The 11,986-nt window shown below is 45.5% G+C and overlaps 1 protein-coding gene and 1 long non-coding RNA gene across 8 annotated transcripts in view; one reads left to right on the forward strand and one right to left on the reverse strand.

Moving 5' to 3' along the window:
* Positions 1-11,986, forward strand: part of LOC102163798 — a 64,021-nt gene that overhangs the window by 35,159 nt on the left and 16,876 nt on the right. For all 3 annotated transcript variants that reach the window (XR_002340518.1, XR_002340517.1, XR_002340516.1), the window contains exons 7-8: positions 5,439-5,593; positions 10,353-10,535. This is a non-coding gene — a long non-coding RNA (uncharacterized LOC102163798). The remainder of the gene's footprint in view (positions 1-5,438; positions 5,594-10,352; positions 10,536-11,986) is intronic.
* Positions 8,148-11,986, reverse strand: part of BMPER (BMP binding endothelial regulator) — a 246,181-nt gene continuing 242,342 nt past the window's right edge. For 4 of the 5 annotated variants that reach the window (XM_013990842.2, XM_013990843.2, XM_013990844.2 and 1 more), the window contains one exon: positions 8,148-9,549. In XM_013990842.2, coding sequence (XP_013846296.1) covers positions 9,368-9,549 — 182 coding nt within the window. In that variant the 3' untranslated portion in view covers positions 8,148-9,367. The remainder of the gene's footprint in view (positions 9,550-11,986) is intronic. The other variant, XM_013990846.2, reaches the window with a different exon arrangement.

Consider the following 11,986-nt stretch of genomic DNA (forward strand, 5'->3'; position numbering starts at 1 on the left):
TATTCAAGTTCTTTTGAGGTAAAAAAAAAATTAAATGTATATACCACATTGTTCCTTGACATTTCCCCCCAGAGTAAAACTAAAAGAAATAAATAGCAAATTCACAAAATTACTATGGAAAACACCTTCCCTGCCTTGCTGCCCTCTCCATTCCCAAAACAAAAATGTGAAGCTGATAGATCCACTCTGACTCTCAGGAATAGTTCAGACGTAGAAAACCCCTCCCAGCTCAACTGGACACTCCAGTTCCCATGGTTGCCATTTTTATCTCCCTTAACCCAAGCAACACGACCACCCCGACGGCCAAGCAAAGGACGAACAAGACAGTCATGCCATGAATCATAAATCTCAGCAGGCAAACTCAGACTGGTTTAGGGTCTAAATTTACCTGCCAAGGTGAAATAGCATCATATATTAACAGACCATCGAAAAGATTCTCCCCAGTGCATCTCAGAGCATCGCAGTTCAAGACAGCTGTGTGGATGCATCTCGGACACGAAATTGCTCAGGCGGAGCTGCTCTGTCTGTGAAAACAGATGTGCCCCAAAGGCCTTCACATAAAAGTGAGGCACGCTGTTCGACACCGTCGAGCAGTCTGTCCCATGCCCACCCTGAGGTGTTAGGGATGGGTAGGAGTGGGAGATGCTGTGGATAAACCTGTCTGGCAATCCTCTATCATTCTTCCCACCTCAGTTCCCTGTGACAGCAAGTTAGCTCTGAGAACGAGTGAAGTGTGCAAGCCAGTTTTCTAAGGCAGAGTCCTCCTGATCTGTCTTCAAGAGGACGATGGGCATTCATGCTGAGGGGCGAGTTTCCTTGGAATCACCTTCTCGGAAACGTGCAATGGAGGCAGCTGGGACAGGTCACATCACAGCCTGCGGAGTATGGGGAGGGCTCCGGCCAGGGTTCCTGTAGCCTCCCACCCGCCTCCATGCTTATTTAAACACCCAAGCCAGGAGTTCCCGTCGTGACGCAGTGGTTAACGAACTTGACTAAGAACCATGAGGTTATGGGTTCGATCCCTGACGTCGCTCGGTGGGTTAAGGATCTGGTGTTGCCATGAGCTGTGGTGTAGGTCGCAGACGCGGCTTGGATCCCGCGTTGCTGTGGCTCTGGTGTAGGCCGTTGGCTACAGCTCCGACTGGACGTCTAGCCTGGGAACCTTCATATGCCGCGGGTGTGGCCCTGGAAAGACAAAACAAAACAAAACAAACGAACAAAAAAACCCCAAGCTTGAAGCAGCTGTTCGGGATCTGATGCTTTAAATGACATGCAGGAACATGGTGACAATGACAGTATAACAAATGGTATTTACACTCTCGGAGCCAAAGTGAAACTTTTTCATCACCGCAAACATTTCCTTAAAGCCCCAAATTTCACTGTTGAAAGAACCCCACTGAGGAATTACTCAGTAAGCCAAGTTCCAGCTGGAGGAAGCAGAGAAGAATTTTATGTCAATTTTCAAGGCACGCACTTGGTTATGACACAAAGTGGCTAAAACATGACAGACTTGTTCCCACCAGAACTCTGGGTGAGCTGTGTTTCCAGGCCTTTCACCTGTAGGTGTGGCCAGAACTGCTGACACCAGTAGGTCCAGCTCTTGGGATCTGAGTGCCACCACCCACCTCCTGCCATCTGGCCACAGCCAAGTCAACAAAAGCGGTGGTTAAATGAATAATCAGAATTTGGACCCGTTCTGTTATAGCAACTGATGCCTACAGAGGCTGAAAGATGCCTCCCACTGCACAGGGCAACACTAAATGTCAGATAGAACAGTCTCATTAGAAGCTGCCTCCCTCATCCTTCCCTCTCTGGATTTTCAGAAGACACATCAGGGAAACTCGAACACACCAGGTACAGGAAACAAAAAGCCTGTAACAAAATGACAAAATATCCTCAAATCCTGCTTGTGCTCCATCCACTAGAAATCAGAGGAAGCTTGAAAAGACCTCTCAGGGTGTGTGAGTTGCATTCCCATAGCTCAGAAAATTTCTCTGGATCGGCTACACCCCAGCAGGATCCTAACCCAGTTGTTCTCTGCTCCCCTAGATTGTCTGCTGATATTTCTCCTTTCCATGCTGTCGCTCATGCCCTCAGCTGTCAGACTGCAGCATCCCTGCTCACTCTCTCTCTCGTACACACACACATACACATGCGTACATCTCTTTGCACAGGTAGAGCCCCTTTGGACTAGTGAGGTTCATCAGGGGAGTCACTTTCTCTGGCAAGTTTCCCAGACACTTTCCCCAAACAGAAAAGCCCACCTTGGGCTTCCTGAGGCCCCCATGGCCAGCTATGTGCTCCTCTGATTTGCTGCAGGTCCTTCGTCCTGGACTGTGTCTTAATCCCAATGCTCGGGTGTTTGTTGAGCTAAACCGAACACAGCCTAGAGGAAAGACTTCGATTTACAATGGCAATTTCTCTTACTCAGCTCTCCTGTCCGCGTACCTCATGCAGAGGACTGGCACCGCCACAACCCATCACTTGCCCGTCTGCCACCCACCCTGTCCTAAAAGTTCTCCCCTTGGTCCCTCCTACCTCCTAGTTTGGGGGCTCATCTTCTCTCACCTGGACTATCTCAGGGGGCTCCCACCTGCTCCTCTGACTGAAAAGCCCGCCTCCACTCCACTCGCTGAGACAAAGCTCCGTTAATGCCGTCCCACAGCTGGATCTGCATAGACCTTCCCATCCGAGCCTCAGCCCACTGAGGGCTGTGTGGGGAATGGGTGACGGGGATGTGGGCAGCCCTTCCACTCTTGGAGCAGTTAGACTGGACTTGAGACGTCCCCAGAGGTGACCTCCAGCTGCAAGCAGCCCCATTTACTTCAGTACCCAAATGTAAATTTTCTGAACACATGGTGGCATAAAACACGTTGGGAAGCACGGCCCTGAAGATGAAACCCAGGCTCCTTAACAAGACCACGAAGCCTCCACACACGTGCTCACCTTCCCCCATGTCACGCTGCTTGGGGTGCAGCCACAGGTTCGAAGCCACTGGCTGCCTTGGTGCTTGGCTCTGCCTCTGCCTCTCCCGCTCCCTTTTCTTAGCCAGTCGCACTCTGAATCAGCCTTTAATTCAGGCTCATCTCTACACGCAGATTTCCCGTCCTTCTTCCCCACATTGATGTTTTCAAAGCTGACTTGCTCAAGACTGATTTTTTTTTCTTTTTTTCTTTTTCTATTGTCTTTTTAGGGCTGCAACCGTGGCATACGGAGGGTCCCAGGCGAGGGATCAAATCTGAGCGACAGCTGCTGGCCTACACCACAGCCACAGCAGCTCAGGATTGGAGCCACATCTGCAACCTACACCAGAACTCATGGCAATGCCGGATCCTTAACCCCCTGAGCGAGGCCAGGGATTGAACTTGCATCCTCATGGTTACTAGTCAGATTTGTTTCCGCTGAGCCATGATGGGAACTCCCCTCAAAATTAATCTGAAAGGGAACACAGTAAAGAAGGACCTCATGCAAGGGCTCATCATTTGTTTGGTTTAATTAAACACATGTAACAACACAGAACTTAAGCTCCAAAGCCCCTCTTAAAGGACTAAATGTTTTGGTTCTTAATTCAGGGTCAGCATAATCACCAGCATTAGTTTCTGTTCCCTGTTTATTCATTCTTGGCCACTTGAAGCTTGTCATTTTTCAGAATTAAAATCCTAGGTTCTGGAAAGGCTTGTACTTCAGGATTTAGAATCGGAGACAATTTTGGCTGGCTCCTGAGGGTTGTTTGGAGGAGATAGCTAATTAAAATATCTTGGCGCCTGTCCCCTAAGGCATCTCTTTGTCTCACACCAAGAGCATCTAGACTCTCATCCTGATACTTGTCAAATCCAGATGATTTTCAGTGACAAAGAGCAGCAAAGTGAACAGAAACTCAGGAAGGAAAAACTCCACACAGAGCTGTTAGAACCGTGAGACTTGATTTGATTTATGCAAGAAAAATGTATTGATGACCTACCACGTTTCTTTTTTTTTTTTTTCTTTTTTGTTTCTTTTTCTTTTTTGGCTTTTTAGGGCTGCACTTGCAGCATATGAAAGTTCCCAGGCTACGCCACAGCCACAGCAACGTGGGATCTGAGCCATGTCTGTGACCTACACCACAGCTCACAGCAACACTGGATCCTTAACCCACTGAGCGAGGCCAGGAATCAAATCTGCATCCTCAGGGATCCAACAGCTGAGCCCTGATGGGAACTCTGGTTGTTGCAAACTTCTTGATGTCAGAATCCTTTGTTCTTATAGCTATCTAAAAAGGTCGGGTCAAGATGTTTCTGGAAATCTGGGAGTTCCCGTCGTGGTGCAGCAGAAACGAATCTGACTAGGAACCATGAGGTTGCGGGTTCGATCCTAGGCCTCACTCAGTGGGTTAAGGATCCGGCATTGTGGTGAGCTATGGTGTAGGTCGGCAGCTGCAGCTCCGATTTGACCCCTAGCCTGGGAACCTCCATATGCCGTAGGTGAGGCCCTAAAAAGACAGAAAGACAAAAAAAAAAAAAACAAAAAAAAAGATGCTTCTGGAAATCTGACAAATGTTATTCTCTGTTCTGCAACTTATCTCCATATGAATGGAAAAATGTTTTACCTTTAAAAGTCAGAGACTTATAATAGGTTATCCTCTGTATTTCAGGCTATCGGTAACTTTCCTAACTTGTAGCAAAAGCAATAGACTACAAAGCTTAAAGTAAAACAAACAGATCCAAAATGGAGTCAGATTTCTTCTTCCCTGTTATGGTCAGATGCTCAGGAAACAGCAAGTTTTAAAGAGGTGGCTTTTCTCCTGAAGAGTTGGTAATTTTCAGTATGCTACTCTTTTAGGCAAAAATTGCCCTTATAATAATTGTAAATGTCAACAATTTATTTCTCCTCCTAGTTCAAAACTTTTGGTTTGGACTTTCAAATCATTCCTGTTTTCACAGGGAGAGGAGAAAGAACTCCCTTTTACTGAGCACCAGCTACAGTCGGCCCTGCATGGGTTCCAACTCCAAGGATTCAACCAACCGCAGATTGAAAATATTTGGAAAAAAATTTCCAGAAAGTTTCAAAAAGCAAAACTTAAAAGTTGCTATGTGCCGGCAACTATTTATATAGCACTGACATTGCATTTACAACTATTTATATAGGGTTTATGTTGCATTATTATTATAAATTATCAAGAGATATGAACTCTGTGAGAGGATGTGCATAAGCTATATGCAAATACTGTGCCATTTTCTATAAAGGACTTGAGCATCTGCGGATTTTGGTACCCATCTCCGGTGGAGACCGAGGGGTGACTGTGTGTACAGCTGGAAAACAGTTGTGCTTGTTCTTCGTTCAAGGGTGTCCTCCCCCACAACAAAATTCAATATTCATATCTAATAGCATAATCAAAGTGTGGACTCTACACATGTAGCTAAAATGATATTAACCCATCTTTTAATTTTATATCTACCCAGAACCAACCCTAATTGCTGACCTGAGTTATACACATTCAAGAGAGAAGTAGAAGGTTTTCATTACAAGTCATCTAACTCTGCAGGAGTTTGGCTTTGAAAACCCCCTGAAAAGGACTCATGTGAATAAAGCGGGGCCATTCTCATTGAAGCACTTGGTAAGTGTCCCTTATGATCAATCATTAGACACAGTCATTGCTCAGCTTTAGCCCATGGCCAAAATAGAAGCAACTGTTCATCTGATTTCTCCACTTCTCCCATCAGACTTGTTCGATTGGTGGGTCTGAATAATCCTCTTCCTTCTCTGCCTCATCTTTCTTCGAGGGTTAGGAATAAAAAAGTGTATCAAGGTTAAACTAAATGCTAGATAAGGTATGTGACACAACCTTGTAATCTAGCCTTCCCCCCCCCATTGATGGAATCAGTCCATGAAGAAGAGCCTTCGCCATGTATGCACCAAGGCTGGCCAGGATGAAAAGTGCTAGGAGGAGTTTCCGCCCTAGCTCAGTGGGTTAAGAATCTGACTGTAGGGAGTTCCCGTAGTGGTGCAGCAGAAGCAAATCCGACTAGGAACCATGGGGTTGCGGGTTCCATCCCTGGCCTTGCTCAGTGGGTTAAGGATCTGGCGTTGCTGTGAGCTGTTGGTGTAGGTCGCAGATGTGGGTTGGATCCCGCCTTGCTGTGGCTGTGGTGTAGGCCAGCAGCTGCAGCTCTGATTGGACTCCTAGCCTGGGAACCTCCATATGCCGTGGGAGCGGCCCCAGAAAAGGCAAAAAGACACACATACACACACAAAAAAAGACCAAAAAAAAGAAAAGAATCTGGAGTTCCCGTCATGGCGCAGTGGTTAACAAATCCAACTAGGAACCATGAGGTTGCAGGTTCGATCCCTGCCCTTGCTCAGCGGGTTAACATCCGGCGTTGCCGTGAGCTGTGGTGTAGGTCACAGACGCGGTTTGGATCCCGCGTTGCTGTGGCTGGTGTAGGCTGGCAGCTACAGCTCCAATTAGACCCCTAGCCTGGGAACCTCCATATGCCGCGGGAGCAGCCCTAGAAAAGGCAAAAAGACAAAAAAAAAAAAAAAAAAAAAAAAGAAAAAGAAAAAGAAAAGAATCTGACTATAGTGGCTTGGGTTGTTGTGGAGGTGACCATTCAATCCTGGCTGGGCACAGTGGGTTAATGGATCTGGTATAGGTCGTAGCTGTGGCTTAGATTCAGTCCCTGGCACAGGAATTTATATATGCCATGGGTGTGGCAAAAAAACTTAAAAAAAAAAAAATGGTTGGGAAAGAGGTTATTTAGCTTTATTGGGTAGAGATAGTCCTTTTTGAATCATGAACAGTAAATAACCTAGATTTTTCCCTCTGGTTCATTTCCCTGCTGTCTCTCACTTTCACAGAGAAAAACTCAGAGTGAACTGGAAAGGAACTTTTTTTTTTTTTTTTTTTTTTCCCCTTTTTAGGGCCGTACCTGCAGCATATGGAGGTTCCCAGGCTAGGGGTCGAATTGGAGCTGCAGCTGCCGGTCTGCACCACAGCCACAGCAACACAGGATCCAAGACAGGTCTGTGACCTATGCCACAGCTCACAGCAACACGAGATCCTTAATTCACTGAGCGAGGCCAGGGATCCAACCTGCATCCTCATGGATACTGGTCAGATTCGTTGACCACTGAGCCACAGTGGAATGCTGACTGGAAAGGAATTTAAAGATATTCTGAAGGAATAAGAAAGAAGTCAACCAGGAGAGGTCAGCTGACTTCCTTACCCTCCTCTTTCAGAACAGAGGGGGGAGTAAACGAGATTTTGAGTGTAAAAGGAACTGCAAATTCTGCCTCCAATTACTGTGCAAGTAATCTCTCTAGTGGCAGAGTGTCTGGGCCTCCTGATCCTCAATCCTGCCCACACACTACAGTCTCTTCGTGTTTTAGAGAAGCAAAGTGTGGCCCCAAGTACTTAAACCATGTGGACAAGGTCACCAACCACACCTGGAGCCCGAGTCGCCTACATCAAAGCCCCTTCCCAGGTACAGCACGGAAGCACTGGCCACCTCGGGTCCCAGATACTGAGAGTGGTTATGACCCAAGCAGGACAATGACAACCACGTCCCTTGGTGTCCCAGGCAGTTGCTATTATACTGTGTAACTTATTCAGTTTATTCAAACAGCTGGAGATGCCCCAGTAAAAAAAAAATCCACATGAATCCTTTAGCTGTCATGAATACATGGAACAGGAACACCAGGGTTTCAACAAGCAAGAGCAATATGCTGTCACAACTTTGGAGGGTTATTGTTATCAATTAACAATATTCTTTATACAGATAAGTTATTGAGGGCATATAAAATATATCTAAATAAAGCTGTTAAAAATCAATGAACCTGGGAGTTCCCAGCGTGGAGCAGTGGAAACGAATCCGGTTAGGAACCACGAAGTTGTGGGTTCGATCCCTGGCCTTGCTCAGTGGGTTAAGGATCTGGCGTTGCCATGAACTGCAGTGTAGTCGCAGGCACGGCTCGGATCTGGCGTTGCTGTGGCTCTGGCGTCGGCCGGCAGCAACAGCTCTGATTGGACCCCTAGCCTGGGAACCTCCATGTGCTGCGAGTGAGGCCCTAAAAAGACCAAAAAAAAAAAAAAAAAAAAAATCAGTGAACCTGACGTTACCACAGTGTATGTATAAAATGTAACACAACACATCTTGAAATAGAAAACACACTGTTTTCAATCTTAAGCCCTTTATTTACTACAATGCAGAACATTTTATTTTTAGACATCAGTGGGTTTCGTTTTGTTGACATTTTCAGTTATTCAACTGAAAACAAATGTCAGGAAAATCACATGGTGACTAGTAGTAACTTAACAGGAAATGAGAGCAAGCGTGTAGACCATTCTTTGTTTGGACTGGTGTTAAATCAACCAATCAATAAAGCCTTTCTTTCTGTCAAATAATTAGGATCAATTCACGATTGCCAAACAGTGCTGGACTAGGAACTCTCTAGAAATAATTGAAAGCTCTCATTTTATACGTGGAATAGTCACAAAATGTAGATCACTTACTTTAGTTCATTGGATTTGCCCATCCTAAACTGCTGCGGGACTCAGAGAAATGGGAAATGTTGTCATACATTGTGCAACAGTTTCTTCAAATATCTGCTCATGCTCAATAAAACTAACAAGTCATCCAGGCACTCCATCATTTCAGTGGGTGACACAGAAGTAGACACATCCATCATACACACATATTTAATTAGGAGACTCAAGGATTATGCAAAGATGGCAAGAAATCATTTGATTCTTCGGTTCTGCTCTAGTGACAAATACATATTCCTTGGGAACAAGCCAATCAATTTTGGAAATAATATCAGACCATGACCCAGTGAAGTCTAACAGCCAACCCCTTGCTTTGCATGCTCCATTGGAGCCTGTGGCCAGTCCCTAGCCATCTCTCGCAGGCGTACAGTCCTTTCTTGGGAAGCATGAAATGCCCCTAGGTAAATCTGTCCTTCTCCTGAAAAACACACTTCCCACTCAACTGCAAATCTGGACTCAAAGCTAAAATTAATTCAGGCAGGCAATTTAGATTTCTTAGAAAACTTCCTTAAAAATGACAAATGTATGTGATGGTAAAGCCATCCAGTATGTCCGCATGCTGCCTTATTAAATTAAAAACACCTGGTCTATTTATACAACGTATTCAATGGCTTTCAGACTAGAAACAATACATGTCTTATAGCAAAAAATATACATATAATAATCCACCTATAGTTTATATAAATGATGAAATGTTTCTGAATATATCTATATATCTATATATGTACACATACATACTCTGTGTGTGTTTGCAGAATCAGCACACAAATACTGCAGTCTTTCATTGGCTCTTTCACGTCAGTGTCAAGGACACCAGGTTCAAAGTCTGAAGGAATGGAACAAAGGTCACCGCTGAGGACAAAGGACTGGCTTGATGCACCTTCCCTTATGAAGAACCAGGTTTGCTGGACAGTGACAACCGGCAACACATGGCTTATTGCAGGGACCAATTTCATTCCAGTTGTCACAGGTCTTGACACATCCTGGGCCACAGGTATCATACACCGCACCATGCTTACACTGAGTGGCTGAAAAAGATCAGGAGACGATGATGAGACGTGGGGAAATAGGTTAATTCATCTTCAGCCCGGTGCCATTCCCACAGGCTCGTGTCACTCACGGCACAGGTCTGTCACAGCACAGGTGCACATCTGCATCCTAACAAAGGAAAAGAAACCCCCAACATGCCTCAAACACTCTGGGAATCACCTGCACCTAGAAAAACAACATCAAAGATCCACCTGCTGGGCCAGGGAACTTCAAAATAAAACAAAATGAAAAAGCTTTATTCCCAGATAGGATCAAGGACGCATTAGTAAAGCTACAAGGAAATCCAGAGGGTTATTTAGGTATTGAGGATAATATGAAAAGTTAACTCCAAAGAGTCCTTCCAGCTATTGAGCTGTGATGAATAGGAATAATTTCTGCAAACACACTGATACTCAAATAAACAAGTGCACATACAGGGGAAAAAAACCTGCCAAGGATGTCAGAAACATGTGACACATTTTAAGCTAGTGACCATGTGTTGAATTAATCAATTTGAGACCAGTCAGAGCAAGAGTGGGGTCCAGCACAACAGAGAAAAATTGGATGTATGACCGGGGAGAGGGAAGAAGTTGGCTGGCTGGGTTGGAGAATATGAAGATGATGATGCAGCCAAATCAGAGCAATTTACTATCTTTGTTAACTTGGAGCTAAAATGATTTTGACAATATTCTGAGAGTTCCTGAAAATTCATGAAGAGATTTGTCAGGAAAAAAAAAAAAAAAACTGCCAATATTCTGGAAGTTTTATGACACATAGACTTTTCCATCTGTGTGATTTCCAGTGACAACCCAAGGGGCTACCTGTCCTTCTCAGGAGCAGGAATGGTGACGTGTGGGAAGGTAGAAGAAGGCTTCTTGAAGAACAGCAACAACCCAGCCTCCACCGAAAGCCGCTCTGAACAAAAGCAGGAACATCGGAAGATCTGCCTCTATTGTTCTTGACACGGGTTGCAGAATAATGCCTGGTGAGGTCACGTAAATGTAAAATTGAAAAATATGCGAAAAGAAAAAAAAAAAAAGGAGTTCCCGTTGCAGCACAGTGGAAATGAATCCGACTAGGACCCATGAGGTTGCAGGTTCAATCCCTGGCCTCGCCCAGTGGGTTAAGGATCCGGCGTTGCCGTGAGCTGTCGTGTAGGTTGCAGATGTGGCTTGGATCTGGTGTTGCTATGGCTCTGGCGTAGGCCGGCGGCTACAGCTCTGATTGGACCCCTAGGCTGGGAATCTCCATGTGCCACAGATGCCCTAAAAAGACAAAAGCCAAAAAAAAGAAAAAAGAAAAAGAAAAATATGGAGTCCTTGCTATGGCTCAGCTGTAACGACTAGTATCCATGAGCTCCGATTCAACCCCTAGCCATATGCTGCAGGTGCGGCCCTAAAAGGTAAAAAACAGACAAACAAAAAACCCTAAAAAACTAACCAAACAAAAAACCCCATCACATGTAATCTTACTGATTTCTATGCCTGGTTCACTCTCCCACTTTTCTGAGGTGTCTTCTCAAATGTAACTTCCTACTGAAAGTAGTATCCCCACATTCTCCACGTTTTTCCCTGTGTTTTTCTTCTTTCACGTATCACTACCCTTGTGACCATGTTTATTTCCTGTCTTCAGCACCAGACTGTCAGCTCCCCGAGGGCAGAGTTTTCATCTACAGAGGTGACCATTACACCTCTACCACTAGCACATTTTCTGGGACCTAGAAGGCATTAGGTGTGGCAGCCAGCCCTAAATGCTTGCTCAGTCAATGAATAAGTTGCAAAACAGACCTAATCACAACACAGGGGGCACTGGACATTTTCCATGTGCCCCCTCCAGATCCACCCTCTTCCCTCCTTTATCCTGCTCTGCATCCTGTGCTCTGCTCTGTGTTGACCTCTAGGAATGACCTCAGTGGGCTCCCTGGTGAATGGTGAACACCAGCAGGAGACTGGAGCGAAGGAGAAGAGTGAGGTCCAGGTCCTGTTCCCTTAGCAGTCTCCTTCTGGGGTCACTGTGGGCTGCCACACCCTCAAAGACCACTGCTCCCAGGTAGCAGCCTTCTCCACAGGGCTCTCTCTGTCCGCAAGTTCAGAGCCATCCCTTCCCCTGCCACTTTAAGCACAGAGGTGATAACAGCCACTCTGTTATGAGCCAAGGTGTGATATAATAAAAATAAGTATTTAATATTTGTCTCCAATTCCTAGCACACAGCTCCCAGAAAACTTACAAATCTCCAGAGTGACGAGTGTCTTTTGTATGCTGATAAGGACTGGTGGCCAGGGTCCCTAGATAGCTTCAGGATAGGGGCTAGTCGCCAGAAAGACCCCATGATTAGAGGGTTCGAATTTTCAGCCCCATCCCCTAAGGATGGGAAAAGGAACAGGATATTGAGTTAAGCACCGCCAGCCAGTGATTAAATCAATCACGCCCCCAAAG

The sequence above is a fragment of the Sus scrofa genome, chromosome 18, assembly GCF_000003025.6.
Source record: "Sus scrofa isolate TJ Tabasco breed Duroc chromosome 18, Sscrofa11.1, whole genome shotgun sequence".
NCBI lineage: Eukaryota > Metazoa > Chordata > Mammalia > Artiodactyla > Suidae > Sus > Sus scrofa.